At 46.6% G+C, this 20,000-nt stretch overlaps 1 protein-coding gene across 1 annotated transcript in view; it reads left to right on the plus strand.

Moving 5' to 3' along the window:
- nrxn3b (neurexin 3b) overlaps positions 1-20,000 on the plus strand; it is a gene marked incomplete at both ends in the record, with an annotated part of 275,203 nt that overhangs the window by 90,122 nt on the left and 165,081 nt on the right. The window contains 5 exons of the mRNA XM_084439792.1: positions 13,537-13,740; positions 15,649-15,675; positions 17,633-17,752; positions 17,967-18,079; positions 19,555-19,823. Of these exons, the coding sequence (XP_084295918.1) occupies positions 13,537-13,740; positions 15,649-15,675; positions 17,633-17,752; positions 17,967-18,079; positions 19,555-19,823 (733 nt within the window). The remainder of the gene's footprint in view (positions 1-13,536; positions 13,741-15,648; positions 15,676-17,632; positions 17,753-17,966; positions 18,080-19,554; positions 19,824-20,000) is intronic.

Raw genomic sequence — 20,000 nt, forward strand, 5'->3', positions numbered from 1 at the left:
TGCGTTCCACGGAATGTTGTTTGCGGAACTAACTTTCACATTTCTACTAAAGAACGGTTCAGCTTCACTCAGTACGGTTAGACAACCGTGCCAAGGGAACGGTTCTGCGAACGGTTCTGGGCCCAACTGGTCCCATGTGGAAACACTGTCGGAGCGGTTACCCTGCGTGCTCAGAACGGTTCAGCACAACAGTGGAAATAAGGCTATAGTGACCATAGTCAAGAAGTGGCTGAGGCTCAGCAGGCATGATATTCACAGCACGACAACTCCAGGAAAAATGCAATGAATAATGGCCTTCGTAGACCTGACAAAAGGCCTTTGACACCGGTTTCCCTTCTATCCTTTCTATCTAAAACATTTGAACGTGCTATCTTTAACCAACTGTCTTCGTACCTCCACCAGAACTACCTCCTAGACCCTCACCAGTCCGGGTTCAAGGCTGGCCACTCGACAGAGACCGCCCTCCTTGCAGTGATGGAGTCGCTCCATGCCGCAAGAGTAAACTCTCTCTCTTCTGGCCTGATACTCCTAGACCTGTCAGCAGCACTTGATATGGTAGACCACCAGATCCTCCTCTCCACCCTCGAGGAGAAAGGCATCGATGGCTCTGCACACTCCCTGTTGGCATCCTACCTGACGGGCTGCTCCTATCAGGTGACATGGAGAGGGTCAATGTCGGAAACCGCGTAGTCTGACTGCGGGGGTTCCACAAGGGTCTGTCCTGGGTCCTCTCCTTTTTTCCCTCTACACTACATCTCTGGGCTCTGTCATTCGCTCGCATGGCTTCTCCTATCACTGCTATGCCGATGACACCCAACTGGTCCTGTCATTTCCCCCTTCTGATACACAAGTGGAGACACGCATAGCTGGGTGCTTGACTGACATCTCGGAGTGGATGACGACAAAACTGGACAAGACTGAGTTGCTGCTCCTCCCGGGAAAGGGGTGCCCACACCGGGACCTGGCCATCATCATTGAAGACACAGTGGTGACGCCGACTCGGACTGCGAGGAATCTGGGTGTGACCCTGGATGACCAAATGTCATTCTCCACACATACCTGTATCATATCTGTCACACATTCCTGCAGATTCATGCTCTACAACATCAGGAGGATTCACCCTTTCCTCACTGATGAAACGGCGCAGGTACTCATCCAGGCCCTGGTCATCTCCCGCCTGGACTACTGCAACTCCCTCCTTGCTGGGGCCCCGGCATCAGCCATTAAACCCCTGGAACTTGTCCAGAAAGCTGCTGCTCGCCTGGTGCTCAACCACCCCAAGTTCTCCCACACAACTTCCCTTCTCCGTTCCCTACACTGGCTCCCTGTAGCGGCTCGCATCCAGTTTAAAACTCTGGCGCTAACCTACAGGGCAAGGAAAGGAACAGCCCTGTCCTACATCCAGGCCATGGTCAAACCCTATACCCCCTCCCGACTGCTACGCTCTGCTACCCCGGGGCAACTGGTTCCCCCGTCACTCTGAGGCCCCTGCGGTCGATCAACATGGTCACGGCTCTTCTCTGTCCTGGCCCTGCAGTGGTCTGCCCATTTCGCACTGCCCATTTTTCGTCGCAGGCTCAAAACTCATCTCTTCAAGAAGTACTACAACGATCCTCCCTCTTAATTGTATTTTGATTGCTATTCTTGCAATTTGCCTTCAGCACTAGATTATGCTCTTAGTCACTTGTTTTAGAGAGGAGATGCACTTGTGAGTTCTGGCAAGTAGTAGTACATTGGCTTTTCGTATGTTAAATGCAATTATTGTTAGTTCGCTTTGGATAAAAGCCCTCAGAAATGCAGCACATGCAGTGCAGACAGTAGCAGCACTGTAAACATGCAGCAGACCCCACAGACAATCCTCCTGCCCACAAAAGATCTGACCTCAAAGTGAGCGCAAAAATACCAAACTCATCACTGTGATTAGTTACATAATTATTAATGTAGCTAGCTACATACTATTTTGATGACCACATTGTTATGTATCTACAACTAGGCCTAGAAACCACTTTCTACATAACTTATATAGGCTAGATATGGTATTTAGTTGTGATTAGTTACAAATGCAGCTTAGTTACAAATTGTATGCAGTGAGCTAGCTACATTTCTTTTGATGGTACCACTCATCGCTAGCTAGCTGTGAGCAGGGGTGTTCTACAAAAATCTGGGCCCTATACATTAACAATCTCTGTGGGCCCCCTCTGTCCCCCCCTAAGATTTTTTCACTTAGACACAACTCCCCCCCCCCCCCCACCCTTCGAGACGACTCTTTCTTGATTTTTTGGGGGGACTGGACATGATTTGGAAAGGCACACACCTGTCTATATACTGTAAGGTCAAACAGTTAACAACAGAAATCAAGCCATGAAGTCAAATGAATTGTCTGTAGACCTCAGAGACAGGATTGTATCAAGGCACAGATCTGAGGAAGGGTACGATAAAAAAAATCTTCAGCATTGAAGGTCCTGAAGAGTACCGTGGTCTCCATCAATTATGAATGGAAGACATTTCCAGACCATGAGAAACAAACCAGACCATGAGAAACAAAATTCTCTGCTCTGATAAAACCAAGATGGAACTCTTTGACCTGAATGCCAAGCGTCACGTCTGGAGGAAACCAGGCACCGTTCATCACCTGGCCAATACTATCCCTACGGTGAAGCATGGTGGTGGCAGAATCATGCTGTGGGGATATTTTTCAGCAGCAGGAACTGGGCAACTAGTCCAGATAAAGGGAAAGATGAATGCAGCAATGTACAGAGAGATCCTTGATGAAAATATGCTCCAGAGCGTTCTGGAACTCAGACTGGGACAAAGGTTCACCTTCCAAAAGGGACAACGATCCGAAGCACACAGCCAAGTCAACAAAGGAGTAGCTTCGGGACAAGTCTGTGAATGTCCTTGAGTGGCCCAGTCAGAGCCCCGACTTGAACCCAATTGAACATCTCTGGAAAGATCTGTTCAGCGACGCTCCCCATCTAACCTTATAGAGCTTGAGAGGATCTGAAAAGAAGAATGGGAAAAACACCCCAAATACAGGTGTGCCAAACTTGTAGCATCATACCCAAGAAGACTTGAGGCTGTAATCACTGCCAAAGGTGCCTCAACTAAGTACTGAATAAAGGCTATGAATACTTATGTACATGTGTTTTTATTTATTTATTTAAGACATTTGCAAAAATATCTACAAATCGCTTTGTCATTTGGGGTATTGTGTATAGAATGATGAGGGAAACAAATTATGTAATCCATTTTGGAATGAGGCTGTAACATAACAAAATGTGGAAAAAGTGAAGGGGTGAGAATACTTTCCCGATGCACTGTATTTTAACCTCATATGTTCTAGTGATTAGCCTATGGACCCTGTTACAGTCCTGCCTCCTGCGGTCCCTCCATCTCTTCACCTGCCCTCCAGGCATTTCCCCCTTCATTAAAGTGCCCCTGTGGTCCCTTCATCTCTTCACCTGCCCTCCAGGCATTTCCCCCTTCATTAAAGTGCCCCTGTGGTCCCTTCATCTCTTCACCTGCCCTCCAGGCATTTCCCCCTTCATTAAAGTGCCCCTGTGGGTTCTTCAGTGCCCAAGAGCCTCTGAGTCATGCTTATGGGTCCAACCACCTAATTGAGTGCCATCCTAATTAGTAGGGTACCTCAGAGGGGTCCACGCGCACCACCCTTTTTTTTTGTAATCTGTGTTTTTGCCATCCTCATGATGTCCAAAATATAGATTTTGATGATCCTGTGTAAGAAGATCTGTTTGGCCGCTGGTGCCATTCCATAGACCCTCATATGGATTTCCACCTCCTATAACTTGCCCCCAGAACCACATACGGTAACCTAGGTATGGTCCCCCTCACACAGGGACACCAATCCCTAAGCAATAGTACCTTCCTGGCCAAGAATACAGTGCCCTGGGTCACCCCAAATACATTGAGAATGGCTTTAGGGTACTTCGCCTCCGATAACCTGGTCCAGGAACAACACTCCATCTTGATTCTTATATCTTCATATTCAAAGGACCATATCTGTGTCAGTCCTGTGGCTGTAACCGACTAGTTCTGAGGACGAGTTATAGGATGCAGAAGTCCCCATGATATACTGTAGAAAGGTGCTCCAAGACATCAATGTATTTTGGGTCACCAGGGGACATTCAATATTTTATATACAGTAGTATCCTCAAAATCTGTATTTTTTATGTCATTAAGATGCCATAAATCCAAAAATAAGGGGGGAGTGCGTGGAGCCCCCTGAGGTACCATATTTAACAGTTCTCTGAAATGTTGACCGCTAATTAGCATATTAAGAGTAGGCTTACCACTGACTTAATCACATTGTCTAACCCTCAGAACATAGAAATATACACTTGGTCAATTTTGCTTGCCTGGTAAGAGAGTTATTGAAGAAAATGTTAAAGAAGGCCTCGGAATTGGCAATTTGGTGGCCATTTTGATATGCAAATTAGAAGGTCAAAAATTGTGCTTGGGAACAGTTTTTTGGGGGATTCAGCACCCTTGAATTATGTTAAATAGATTGTTCCCCGACTTTTACCTCAAATGTCCCTCACTTCTTATAGAAGGCTTTTTTTCTGAAATCCCTCTAGACTAAGAGTGAGAGAGATGTTGGATAATGTTAAGCAGACTCTACACTCTGAAACAATCTGTTTGTTTCCCGTTTTCTACTGCTCAGAACATTATGCTGCAGTACTGGTATCTAATCCCCATCTGTAATTAAATGTGTGTTTAGGATCTGCACTGGGTTATATAAGCCCTGTCGCTCCTCCTCTCTCCACTCCCCCTCTTCTGTCCTCTGCTCTCTCCTCTTTTATTCTCCTCTCCTCTCATTCTGAATCAGAGATGGCAAATCCATGGTAATGTCCTTTAAATGGTCTGGAAGTGATGGAGTATGACTGGCAGTAAACCAGAGATGGGGCTCAGGGTCTGGGTGAGAGCTCCTGCCCTTAGCTTAGAGACACTCACTGCATACACAGTCTCTTTTTATGTGCCTTTCATATCTTAGTCCCTGCTACTCTCTCTCTCTCTCTCTCTCTCTCTCTCTCTCTCTCTCTCTCTCTCTCTGTCTCTACCACTTAGACTACACACACACACACATACTCAAACGCTCACATTCAGGCAGGCAAGCACACACACGCATGCAAACACACAACACACACACACCCCTCCCCCGATGGAACACACTGCCACAGCCAAAACATACCAAGAAAAATTAGCTCTGAAGCCCCCATCTCTCTCTCTCTCTATGTCTCCTCCTCTCCCCATTATTCCTTTCCTCTGTCTCTATCTCCTTCATTTTCTCTCTGTCTCATTCGTCTCTCCCTCTTGCTCATTTGTCTCCACACTTCCTCATTCCTCTCTCTCTCTCTCTCTCTCTCTCTCTTTCTTTCTCTCTGTCCCTCTCCTCTAATCTCTCTGAGTATGACCCTGATGAGACGTAAACAGCAGCAGTGTCGCTGGTGTTACATATGGCCTCTGCTGCCCCCCGCTGGCAGCATGTGGAACAGCAGGCGTGTTTGACAGTAGGACCATGGCGTGAGGACAGTTCATAAATCATCACCTCCCATCACCACACATAACGCTGTCATTTAGGTCAAATATGCCAGTTTGACTTTTCTGTTTTATCATCATAGCCTCGTACAGACTAGACTCACAAGTCAGTCTCTCAAACGAGTGGAAACAATTAGAGAGTTAAAAAAAAAAAAAAAAGCGTTGCAGAACCAATACAAAGTAAGTTTAAATAATACCTGCATTGGGGGTTCACAGTGGTGTAGCGGTCTAAGCATTGGGTTCTGGTGCAGCTGCCCACCCGATCCTAGCCGATCCACAGGGGTAGTGTTATATTGGGCCGCTGGCTCTCTCTTCCGGATCGCAGACCGCGGGGGCCATGCGACAGGCCCTCCACAGCTAACCTGACGCATCTGGGAACGCATCCGTTGCAAACTGTTTGGCAGGCACTTTCAAAAATACTTGGCAGGTGATTGGATGAACCATCTGTTTGTCACTGTCTATCAACTTCAACCGCTTCTTCTGACTGTCATCACACCGAAACCCGCCGAGCGTAGCTGTATTTCAAATTCCTCATAGAACCGACGCTGATGGGTGAGATCGTTTTCTGATCTGGCACAAACTGATCTCTATGGAGAGTATCCGGACTGATTCGTGACAAAAGCTGAATGTGAGCAACACCCTTTTCTGCTTCATAAGGTGTTGTTTGCACCCTAAAGGATTCTTTCTGACCTGAAAATGCTTCTATATGGTTCAAGAGGGTTCTTTTCTATTGGCTCTTTATAGCTCCCTTTTAGGACAGAGATATACTGTGGCGTCTTGACATCTCTTTGGGTGGCAGCACTGCCGCCTGGCGACACTGTCCTGATCTGGTGAGGTCTCTCTCTGTGGATCAGGATGGTCTCACCAGAATATTGTGGGCAGGTGTTTTTTTGGTTGCAGTAACGTTGCACCAACGGCGCGGCGCTCTAAGTAGTTTGGCCTCAGCGCTCCACAGAGAGTCACATGGGGAGGAGGATCACTCAGGATAATGTCCACAGAGAGTCACATGGGGAGGAGGATCACTCAGGATAATGTCCACAGAGAGTCACATGGGGAGGAGGATCACTCAGGATAATGTCCATAGTGAAGAGACACTTCTATGCAGAAGAGCCATTTCCTCCTGACTCTGAGAAGGGCTGTGTACACACACACACACACACACACACACTTAGAAGGGTAGTAGAAACCAGTGGCATCTGGTGGGTCCTAGAACCGGGTAAGCCAGGACCAACAAAGCATCGTCATATGTAAAAACATACAGGAAAACTATAGTAGCCTAGGCTACTGATGTTTTTTTAACACATCAACAAAGGCCAATCATTTGAGAGCGAGTGAATAAGAGGGCAATATTTAGGCCGAAACAACCAAGCTTTTAGGGACACACTAAATAAACCACAGAGCCATTATATGACAACAATGGTCAAGCACCACGAAGAGGAATGACAGGACGATAAAATACACCCCTAGGGCACAGCACACAATAGCCTACTCCCCTACTTCACTAATCAGTGTTTAGGCTAGCTGGCTTCTATCTCAACCAAGTCTGAACGCGATATTGAAAGTCACTAATTCCACTGGTAGGCTATAATTACCATGTAGGCCTACTCTAGTGCTTCTCAGTCCCGTTGTCGCATTCCGCTCGCTCATGCCAGACAACAGTCTGCTGCTCCGTCAAAATAAATCGGTGTCGGTCTATTTGGAGAGGCGCTCATATTTACGTGTCAGATAAACATGCAACTTCACTTACCTAAGCAAAAGGGTCTATTTTTTAACAAATGCTGGGTTTTGGCGCTACCATTAAATAACTGATTTAGACGCGTTCTGTCTGAGTTAAATTATTTTTCCGAGGTAGGCCTAGTCTTCTTCTGGTGGCGGTGCTTTGAAGCTTCAAAGTGTATTAACACTTTGTACTCTGTGTATTAACGCACCGAAATGTGTGACCATCGGATTTTGTGACCGGTGGTCACACATTTCGGTGATCACAGATGTCGGTGTATTAACATGCGGAAATCAGTGACCACCGGATCTGATCACTGATGGTCACAGAATTCCGCATAACACCTGGTTGAATCAGGGCGACGCGAAACCTCCGGTTGAAAATACGTCGGTGCTCTGGGAAAAGGGGCCAGCAGCTGATGACACAGTGGAAGTCTGAAGTGCTAACAGTAACTATAGTAGGCTAACAGTAGGCTACTCCTATATGCTAACATGGATATCTTAATAGCAACACTATAGCTTAGAATTAGAATCAGAATCAGTTTTTATTATTAAAATCAGTTTTTATTTATTTTTATATTCCTCCTACTCCTCCTCCGAGCCATGAGAGAGGAGAGAGAGGGAAGAGGACATCTCTCTCTCTCTCCCTGGCTCTCTCTCAGTGGTCCAGAGAGAGAGAGAGAGAGAGAGAGAGAGGAGAAGGAGATATCATCTTGACATCTCCCCCCCCCTCTGGCTCACTGAGAGAGACCCAGCGAAAGAGAGGAGGACTCTCTCACTGACTCTCTCTCAGTGAGCCAGAGAGAGAGAGAGAGGAGGAGATATCAATCTGACATCTCCTCCTCTTCTCTCTCTCTCTCTGGCCCACTAAAATCACTGTAAATCACTTGATTGGCACTTTCAGACAGGTGTGATGAAGGTGCTATTGCAAATTAAACCATGGTCGGAACAACAAAAGGAGCCTACCCACGCGTATAGCGGCATATCTCGGCTTTGTTGCCATAAATTAGCTGGCTTCTAGCAGCCGATTCTAGCAGCCTAGCAGCGTTCCGTTCATAACAACGCAGGCGCCTTCACGAGTATCCTGGATTTGGCGTTAATATTATAATAATATTCTCTCGTTCAAAATAAAGCAACTGCCAAAAGTTAAAAAGTCTTTATTGAGATATGCCGCTATAGGCATAGGGTGTAGGTAGGCTCCCCAGAACTCCTGCCCTTTTCTTTTTTAAATAATATTCTCTATTCTCTATTCAATAATCTAATTCTGTCAAAATGTTCCAATATACATTTACGTTGCAAAATTAGGACTTTATTTGTAGGCATATTTTTTATCATTATTTTTATTAGGCCTACACTGCAAATCTTTAGTGTTAACTGTAAATTAAAAATTACACACAAAACAGACATGCAGGATTGCTCCTCATTATTACAATTCTGTAACTGGATGACTTCAAAATGTATTTTATAACCTGAGTAATTTACAAATGTTCGACCCACTGTGACAAATGTAAATTTCCAATAAAGTCAGGGTGGGACTGTAATGTAACATCACGTCATTTAATCACATCGTAGTTATGGATTTCAGCAGCAGTGACAGCTACGTTGCCGTACAGTCTCCCTGAGGTCGGTTATTTTGGATATTTTGCCACTGTATAGGCACGTGTCAGCTAGGTCCGTAATTTACAACACCACGACCAATGTGTCCCGTCGGCTTGACGTACTGTGCTAGTAGGGTAGCCTACTAGGCTAGGCGTATTAGCCCACCTCTGTCTTGATTTGGTCTTGCTTTGATTTGGTCTTGACTTCCGTAAGCTAGAATCATTTTATCTGGCCTACACAGGCCAGCGCGCAGACTGGCTATTCTCCGGCTACACTCGCGGCTCACATTCTCTGCGCTACATTCGGATTGTTGGTGCCTAGAATATTGTGTGCAATATGGCTGAATATTTGTCAGATTTAGAGGATCTAGAAAATGAATTAGAATATGACGGACGTCCATATCGTTTTGAGCCTCGAGTGTAGCCGGAGAATAGCCAGTCTGCGCGCTGGCCTGTGCGCATGCGTGCTGGAGCAAGTGGGGAAAGGCGTGTAAAGATCATATTACAGAGGCTAAAGACCCCGTATTTGAAAACCACAACAATGCCTCGCTTTGAGGAATCTCAACTGTCGATTCATCCAATCTGATTGATGAAAACAACCGTTTAGCGGCCGAAAATAGATTTTTAGAAACTGCATTCTCGTTGCCCCGATCACCGCCATTACATGGATATACTGGCTCGCGCTGGATTTTAAATTTCTTCTACATGCCTCCAAACTACACAAAAGTGATCTCGGTGAGTCAAACTTTTTATAATATGTCGTAAATAAGGTCCAGGTTGTCAAAAACGAGCATTGTCCTTTAAAGGGGCTGCACATGTGAACACACACTCGCTGAGCCATGAGCCACAGTCAGACACACACACAGACACATCACAGCATTAGATACAGATACTGTAGAAGCACACACAAAACACGACCACACACACATACACATACACATACACACACACACACACAGATTGCAGTACAAAACGGCTTGTTGCTTGTCGCTCACATCCCACATATAACTGCGCACGACAGAGTGCGTCTTTAAACATCTTCATCGTCAGGGCGTGCGGTACACCTGCGTCTCCCGGACGGAGTCGTCTCCAGACATCTGTGTGTCCGCGGGGGCTTTGTTTATCCAGACAAAACAGCGCGTCGCTTCCTCAGCGGGGCGGAACCAGCGCGCCACAACCGCGGGACGGCCAAAGCAGACATCTGCAGCGTCGAATACCTGTAGCTAATGCACCGCCGCAGACGCACCACACTAAACCCCTCCCACCCTCCTTCCTCCCCTCCATCTCCACTCTTTCATGTTAATAGCCTCTCTATTCCCTCCATCTTTCATTGCAATTTCACTGCTAATTACGTGGAGTGTTGTGACTCGGGGCCCACCGCCCGCGCCAGCACCAGCTCAATTACAGCAGCATCTGGAATGAGCAGCTTCACAGTCGTGTCTCTCATAGTGAAAACACCTAGCTGTGTTAGCTGTGACTGCACACTTGTTTGTGTGTGTTCAGCAGCTTTTATGTCAATTCACCACACGCACACGCACACACACACACACACACACACACACACACACACACACACACACACACACACACACACACACAATGTCATGGTGTATTATTACCTATACCCGGCTTTCCGGGCTTGAGACTGGTCATTAGTTTCACACATCTTGAATAGCTGTAATCACCTCATCACGTCTCTGGGGAATGGTTCTGTAATGGATCCTCACACAGAGACCCAGCCGGCTCTGAGAGAGGTACCGCCCACTAGCATAGCTCCAGTGATGCCATGGTTACTGTAGGCACTTCCACAGTAATTGGGAGAGTGAAGTTGTGCCCACATGCAGGGGGTCCTTAAGGGGATGATTAAACCAGCCTCCACTGATTCTTGTGTTTTAAGGGGCCCAGTGGAAATTTTTGGCGATGCTCCTGATCATGTCTGTGAAAGGCGTATATTATATTACTGTATTGTATAATAGTATATTATTTTTTTAGGTTAAGAGATTATTACATTAATGGGAGACACAGTGGAGGGCCTACAGGGCAATTCTCGTTATGTATCTGTTCTCTTCATCTATCTGTATAAACAACAACAACAACAACTACAGTACTATGGTTTCTCTTGTGTGTGGATTATTCTATGCGTGACTAAATGACCCTTTTGACTAAAAGCTTTGCCAAGTTCCTGGCACTGATATGGTTTCTCTTCTGAGTGGATTCTTCTATGTATACTGAATTCACTCATATCTAAAAGCTTTGTCACAGTCTCCACACTGATGCGGTGTCTCTGCTGTCTTGCGCTCAGCCTCCCCAGAGGAAACATCTTGACTCTCACTTCCAGAGTGGGGGCTGGGAATAGGCCTGGTCCAGGGGCTGGACTTGCTCCAGGGGCAGGGGCCAGGGTTTGAGCAAGGGCTGGGAATGGGTCTAAAACATATAGCCTGTGCTCTCCTTGATTTGCTAGGTGACTTCAGCACTCTGGCAGGCAAAGGCTTGAGGCAACTCCAGACTGTCCTATAGCTCAGAGTTTAGAAGAGGAGGAGGAGAAAGGAGGACTACAGCCTGTAGCCCTCTTTTCTCCTCCTCCTCTTCTAAACTCTGAGCTGTAGGACAGTCTGGAGTTACAGAACGGGGCTGAGAGTCACTGGCTGGTTCGGGTGCTCCATAGTCCTCTTCATCAGACTCTGCTTTGAATTGTTCTTCAGTTATGCTGTGATAAACAGCCTCTTTCTCTGTTCTCCTGAGTTGGGCCTTGGTCAAGAGGTTGGGAGTTGAGACGGTTCCTCGGGATCGCAGTGGGTTTTCACTCTGAAAGGAGTGAATGTGGAGTCTGTAGTATCAGACTTTGTTGACTTAGGAGCATTTTGCATGATTGAGAATGCAGTGGAGGTGTGAGTGTTCTTCAGTGTCCTTCCATGTCAGAGGGAGTTTCCTGAGAGGCAGAGCTGCTAACTCCTGACCCGGGGGACCGGTAGGCTACGGAAAATCAATAGCTGCCCATGTCAGTTAGCGGGTTCCGATAAAAGAGAGAGAGAGGGGCCAGAGAGAAAGAGTGTGTGTATAAAACTATAGCAGGAGAGAGAGAGAGCGAGAGAGAGAGAGAGAGAGAGAGAGAGAGAGAGAGGAGGAAGGTTTCATCATCCTCTAGGCTGCGGTATTAATGTAGGCTACATGACGTTGGTTGACTTCATGGATCTGGGGCTTTTTAACACCACTAAAAGCAGCTAAGCCGTCCGCAACGTTTGCCCACTTCCATTGGTTCTGCCGGCTCACATTCTGTCTGATTGAGCACACGGCCGCCGTGTTCAAACATAATTGCACGGGTACAGTACAGTACATGTTGCTCAAATCGATAGGAACGGCCTCAGGGCACGTACGCATGCTAGAACGAGAAAATGGATATCTTGGACAATCAATGAATGTGTTGATATACAGGAACATTTCATTGCCGTGCGAGAGTGAGTGTCTGTGCTGCGTTGGCCCCGCCTCCACCTGTCACAGACCTCTCTGGCTACGGTCACATGTCTGCCCTCCGGGGCTCTGCTGCTATAGCTTAGTGCAAGTGCAAGTATTCACGGCCGGGTGCCCTTTCTGATCTCTCTCTCTCTCTCTCTCCCTCTCTCTCTCTCTCTCTCTCTCTCTCCCTCTCTGTCTCTCTCCCTCTCTCTCTCTCTCTCTCTCTCTCTCACTCTCTCTCTCTCTATCTCCCTCTTTCTCTCTCTCTTTCTCTCTCCCTCTCTCTCGCTCTGTCAGCCCAGCTTTGATGTTGCTGTTGAGATTGCCAGTTCTCTGGAAGTGGACTATCTGAGACCAAGCTATCTCTCTCTCTCTCTCTCTCTCTCTCTCTCTCTCTCTCTCTCTCTATGTAACTTGGAGGAGTTAATGAACGGCTGTATTTGTAGTAGTGTGTGTGCGTGTGCGTGTGTGTGCAGGTGAGGGTTCCTGTGTGATAGGCTGGTTCCAATAGGAGGAGATGGGGATATTTCCATTAGGAGAAGCAGGCTGATGTTTTTCTGCCTGTTGAACACCGCGTGTTGAGCTGTGTCTTCCTGGTTGGTGTGCACTTGTCACGCAGCGGATGATGAATACGGAGATGAGTGCGTAAAGGGGACGTGTGTGTTCCCCCACCCAGAGGACGTGAGGGACGTGCGCCTCCCCCATTTCATTCTTAAATTGGGTCTCTACTCTCTGCTGAACATGGGCAGCCATCCCTAGCTTTTGAAAGCAATGTTTATGGTGTTATGGTGTGTGTGTGCGTGCGTGTGTGTGTGAGTGTGTGTGCGCGTGCAGGTGTGTGTGCATGCAGGTTTGTCACCCAGAGATTGAGTTTCAAGCTCAACTGCATTAAAGTCTACATAATTCACTGTTTGCGGCAAAGAACAGGTGCAATGAAGCATACACTAGTGATAAAACATGTTTTATGTGTCTATTACAATAGATATCGCACCTTTACAGGACAAACCACACATCCAACCCGTCTCTAAATCATTTTTAAATCATCTCTTCTCATGACATCAGCAATGAGTCTGGATAAATGCTTTCGTTGGCATCCCCTGGGGTTTTAATGCACTCTGTTTGTTTCATGTACAGTAGAAATTAATCTAAGCATAATCAATCTAACCCGCTCCCCCCCTCTCTCTCTCTCTCTCTCTCTCTCTCTCTCCTACAGAGGCGTCCATCTTGTCGTTTGACGGGAGCATGTACATGAAGGTGGTGATGCCCAGCGTGATCCACACGGAGGCCGAGGACGTCTCCCTGCGTTTCATGTCCCAGCGTGCATTTGGGCTGCTCATGGCGGCCACCTCCCGCGAGTCAGCAGACACTCTGCGTCTGGAGCTGGACAGCGGCCGCGTTAAACTGACGGTCAACCTAGGTATCGTATACCACCTACACCGCCCCCCCCCCCCCCCCCCCCCGCCCCGCCACGTCTGGGGGAGGCCTACATTTACTGTACTTGTTCCTCGTCGTAAGTTTATGAGTTAATTTTTTTGTCCAACACTTTGTCTCAGACCTAACTAACTAAAACCCTGTTTTTGTTTACATTTTTTTTGTAATGTGTAACGTACTGTATGTTGTTACTGCATGCACTGTATTGACTTTGCTTGTCGTATACTGTATAGATACTGTACTATATATTGTTCTTGCTTTGTTGCTGAGGCGTCTTTGTAGAGTATATTTCCATCAATCTAACACTTAACAACAGTAGCCATGCTCTCAGTACTGCACATCTTTTGAACAGATCACATCATAGTCATTTTCATTACTGAGATACTGACATCATATGGCTCTTAGACAAACTCAATAACTGGGTAAGTTTAGTCTCATATTCACACCAGGCCACTTCATTGCGGGTCACATGACCTTTTTAGAACCTTACTGTATGTTGACACTCCAATCACATCTCAGGATACTGAAACAGACGTGTAGCTACATTCCATGCATCTCTACAGCATCACAGACACCGTGGTTTTGTTCTCTGGGGTTGAGTTTCTCACATTGCTCGAATCCTTCCTTCGGTTCCATCCACGTCAGCGGGTCCATGGTTCTATGCCCCATTTTCGCTGGTTTAGCCGGCGTCCTCCATACCCTTGTTCAAAGATGGCATTCCCCCCTTCAAAGGCCCCCCTAGCCTGCGGCCCACCGGGCAGACGGCCCGAGACCCCAGCACCCAGCGCCCCCTGCAGACGGTACTGCGAGACGGCCGCCGCGCGGTCAGCGGCGCCGTATAGGACAGTCAGACACCCCGGACGACCTTCGTTCCGCAGATAATGAACGCACGCGTAACGTTTGGCCCGGACGTAAACGCGCACCGGACAAGCGTGTTCCACGTGCGATAATAGGCACGTGCGTAGTGCTACTGTATATGTATTCAAAACACAACGTCGACATGATACACGCTCCCTACAGCCTGTACCGACCGACAGTCGCCACGGTTTATCTGATTGGCTCTCTTCACCCCCCCCCCCCCCCCTCCACCCCCCACCCCTACCCCCGGTAACAGCACACACAGCTACAGTGCATCAGAGAGAGTTTCGAGGTGAGGTTAGTTGCGGTAGTACCGGACTGCCCTAGCTGGGGGGTCCGCGGGCCGCTGCGCGGCGCTGGTGCTGGCTGGGTCGAGGCCGTTTGCCTCCACTGTTCTGTTGCGGTTGACGGCGCATGACGAACCAGGTCACATGGATTCCAACCCAGATCACCTGACCTGTCAATCACAGGGCCACACCTCTTCCTCAGAGAGCTACGCCCATTCCCCATTTCTGCGTGTAGCCTGTAGTTAAGTTCATGATTTGTTATCTATATGAAGGCTACAGGACTTAATGAAATGACGGCTCCAAATGCTGGGTTGGAACATCGATGTGGCCTTTGAAATACAAGCGGCCATTTTGAAATTTACAATGTTTCAGTAACTGAAACCTAAGAAAAGACAGAAAACAAGATTGACTTCGATGGTGATATTAGAACACAGACAGATGTACATTCTCTTGAATACTGTAAATATCTGTCGTCTTCATCATCATCAGTTGTAGAATCAGACATACTGTCTTGATTTAATGAAATAAATGGTTTGACCTAGAATAAGCAAACGGTCAAGCACAAATCAAAGACTTGTTCAAGTGGACAGTTAGACGTTGACCATCCAGACCAGAGCGTATCTAAAATGGCCGCCCTACTCCGTCATGTGACCGTCCCCAGAAGGTGGAGCGTCTGTTGTTGGATGTCTGCAGCTGTAACCTTGAAGGATGTGATTTCATCTGTCACTTATTCTCCCTCCTCCATCTAGACTGTGTCAGGATAAACTGTAACACCAGTAAGTCAACCCTCCACCCGCTGGAGATATTCTTCTTTAAATCAATGTGTGATCAATGTGTGCTACAGATAGGAGATACACAGAGCAACTGTAGGAGTTCCAGGGATTGCATGGATAGTAGATTAGACATATTGAACTTTATTCAAGGATAAACTCCTTAAGATGAAGCATCTCGTTTTCAAGGGGGTCCTTGAAACACAAAGAAGGGTCCTTGAAACACACATAGAACTCAAAACGATGAGATCAAAGGCAAAGGTTCTAGACGTTCCTGTGCTTTCGCAAGGAATCTAATGTGAATTGAATTTTTCAATGACCCGTTTCCCTAACTGAAGGAAGCCAACTGAAGCTAACACTAGTCTTGGATATTTATTCAGGGCATGGTTCCCAACTTAAAGTAAAAATTCTCCAGGAAATGTTAGACTAATGATGGACTCATTTGCATACCTGCTAGTCTCTAACTGTCTTGACAACTCAGCTTGATCTACTCGTCTGCCATCTGTGGAGTATAACTGCTCTTACTCATAACGAGGTCATCATGTCTGCTGCTGATAATGACATCAATTAGTCATGACAGGGGCCATATGCCTGATATAACGTACAGTATGTATTATTACTTCTGCGTATGAATGTGTGTTTCTGTGTGTTTGTGAGCCTTTGCCTGTGTGTGTGTGTGTGTGTGTGTGTGTGTGTGTGTGTGTGCGTGTGTGTGCACGCGCGTGTGTGTGTGTTTGGTAGAAGGAAGGAGACAGCTGCAGCTCTTTTCACGGTCGATATCTGTTGATTGACGGATCAGACACACTCATTCACTATGATTACTCAGATCAATGTCACTGATTACACACCTGCTGCAATTAGCCACACACACACACACACACACACACACACACACACACACACACACAGCAGTGCAGGACTGACTGGCAAAATATATGGTACGTTACCATGATTTAAACCATTTATTTTGTGCATTGATCAGTGAATTGATTGAGTGACACTGTTGAAGTGACACATTCTGGCTCTGTTGCCTCTGCTGCTACTGCCTGTCCAATCAGAACGCAGCTAGCTGCAGAGTGCGCCCCAGAGACATAATAGCATTAGCTCCTACTGGTCGATTTTCAGATCAGTGGAACCTGGGAACTTAAATGGCTTTGGCCATGACTGAATGTGTTGGCAGAGGGTACTACAGTAACCACTATAGCATAGAGAAGAACCCCACTTGTGGTCTTCAGTCTGTTGGAACACTAAGGACTACTCACACCCTCTTGTGGTCAGTTGAGGGATTACCTTGAATATATGCTCAATCCGCATAGAAACATGTTCTTTATTTTTCGTTTCCAGCTTCAAGCCCTTGTATGAGTAACAGCAGTTATTGTCTGATCATAGTGGCAGTCTAATGCGTTATTATGAAATGTTTTCTGCTTTCTGTTTTCATCTTTTCTTCACTGTTGTCAAACCAAACCAAACCTTTGCTGTTGTTGTTTTTTGAGTTAGAATACACTTACAGTAACACAAATATCATGGTGAATTGCATGTTTTTAATAAGAAATAATAATTTATTTATTTATATAGCACACTTTAAAATGCAGGACAAATCTCAATGTTGGTTGGGAATGAACATCTTAACCTCGTAAGACCATCCCGATCTAGCGAGCTCACATTCAGTTCACTCCAGAGGCAAACTGAAAGTGAGCTTGTGAGATCAGGATGGTCTCACGAGGCTACAAACTTCTATCATCATCATACAGTAGGACTAATCAAGTCACTCTGTTCACCCCAAAATAACACTTTCTCAAGGTATGTTCTCACCAGGCAAACAAATCCAATCAGACTCCCCCCCCCCCCCCCCCCCCCCCACACACACACACATCTCCCCTAATGGTCTGTCCTGTAATCAGAGGTTTGGTTTGGGTTGTGGCCCCCACCCCCTGTCCCTGGACTAACACACCCTCCTCCCCAGGTAAGGGCCCAGAGGTTCTGTATGCTGGTCAGAAGCTCAACGACAACGCATGGCACTCTGTGCGAGTGGTCCGGCGAGGCCGGAACTTCAAACTCACCGTGGATGAAGACGTGGCTGAAGGTACCACTGCTGCTGCTGCTGTATGGTGGACGAACGCCCTCCACCACTCGTGTGTGTGTGTGTGTGTGTGTGGGGGGGGGGGGGTTAAACTGTGATGATGTAGTGGGGTTGACTTGACATGGAATGGAATACACTTCTTTTACTTCCTTACTCTGGTTCACCCCCCCCCCCTCTCTCTCCCTCCCTCCCTCCCTCCATCCGTCCACGTCTCCAGGTCAGATGGCGGGTGACCACACCCGTCTGGAGTTCCACAACGTGGAGATGGGGATCCTGACGGAGAGGAGATTTGTTTCCTCCGCCCCCTCCTCCTTCATAGGACACCTGCAGGTAGCCTGGGACAAGCCCCGCCCACTGACCAGGGTAGCGCCGGTGCTGCATGGTCCACACTCACTAGAAATAATAGATACAGGTCCAGACCACACTCACTAGAAATAATAGATACAGGTCCAGTCCACACTCACTAGAAATAATAGATACAGGTCCAGACCACACTCACTAGAAATAATAGATACAGGTCCAGTCCACACTCACTAGAAATAATAGATACAGGTCCAGACCACACTCACTAGAAATAATAGATACAGGTCCATTCCACACTCACTAGAAATAATAGATACAGGTCCAGTCCACACTCACTAGAAATAATAGATACAGGTCCAGTCCACACTCACTAGAAATAATAGATACAGGTCCAGTCCACACTCACTAGAAATAATAGATACAGGTCCAGTCCACACTCACTAGAAATAATAGATACAGGTCCAGTCCACACTCACTAGAAATAATAGATACAGGTCCAGTCCACACTCACTAGAAATAATAGATACAGGTCCAGTCCACAAGTTTATTTATTTGATGAAGAGGAACAATGGACGGTACATTGATGAACATTTTGTAATAAAAAAGGAAATGTAGCCTACCTAATTATAATTTTAATTAATTATAGCCAAAAGGCTAGTTTCAGTTGGCAGTTCCCCTGTCAGAAATTAAAAGGCTTCCTATAATTTAAAAAAAGGTAATAACACAATACATCTAAAGCAAAACCGTACAGTACACAATAGTGAGAAATACAACAGTACATAATAATATCATGCAATGCATACACAACATTCATACAGACCCTGGTGTTCAGTTTTGGTTGTCCATATCTTCATGTTTTTCTTGAAGGAGTTGTATGAGGTGGAGTCCCTTATGTTTTATTTTTACCAGACATACTTTTCCTAGATGGGATTTCACAGTCTCACACTGTCACTAGAAATAATAGATCCAGGTGTGGTCCACACAATCACTAGAAATCATAGATAAAGGAGCATATTGCATCAGAACCAGTGTTTCAGCAGACTGTGTTTGGACAGACGGTTGTTTTGCACACCACGGCAGATGTTTTTCAACCATCTTAAAGGTGCAGTGTGTGGTTTTTGGCAGCATCTAGTGGTGAGGTTGCAGATTGCAACCAACTGAATACAAATACATAGAGCAACATGGCGGCCTCCGTGGAAGGACCCGCTCCCTATGTACTGTAGATATAAAGGGTAACAAAAACACATTTATTATTTTCATGGGTACACTAATTGTGTACAGTGTACACTAATTAAAACATACATATGAATATTATATTCAATTTCTTCCAATCTCTTAATTTCTGCTAGACACCGCTACATTCACATTGCACCTTTAACACCGCCTCACTATTTTGACAAATTTTGACAAATTAACATTTTGATAAAAGCTATCGTTGTGATGCTGTTTCACCTTAGACAAAACACCATATGTGTCGCTCCAACACGTCCCCTCCGCTCTAGGGTCTGAAGTTCAACGGCATGCTCTACATCGACATGTGCAAGAACGGCGACATCGACTTCTGCGAACTCAACGCCCGCTTCGGCATGCGCTCCATCATCGCCGACCCCGTGACCTTCAAGACCAAGGGCAGCTACCTGGGCCTGGCCACGCTGCAGGCCTACTCCACCATGCACCTCTTCTTCCAGTTCAAGACCACATCGCCCGACGGCTTCATCCTCTTCAACAGCGGAGACGGCAACGACTTCATCACCGTGGAGCTGGTCAAGGGGTGAGTCTGGAGGCCGGAGGGGTCATCCCAAATAATCACAACATGATGACCGTGACGATGTTAAAATAATGCTCCTACTCCTGGGATAAGATGAGTTTGACTTCTGCTTCCACTTCTGTTCCTCTGTCCACTGTACATGAGTGCTTCAGTCAGACCACACAGAACCAGAGCTTTCAA

The sequence above is a fragment of the Borostomias antarcticus genome (assembly GCF_949987555.1).
Source record: "Borostomias antarcticus genome assembly, chromosome: 6".
Lineage (NCBI taxonomy): Eukaryota > Metazoa > Chordata > Actinopteri > Stomiiformes > Stomiidae > Borostomias > Borostomias antarcticus.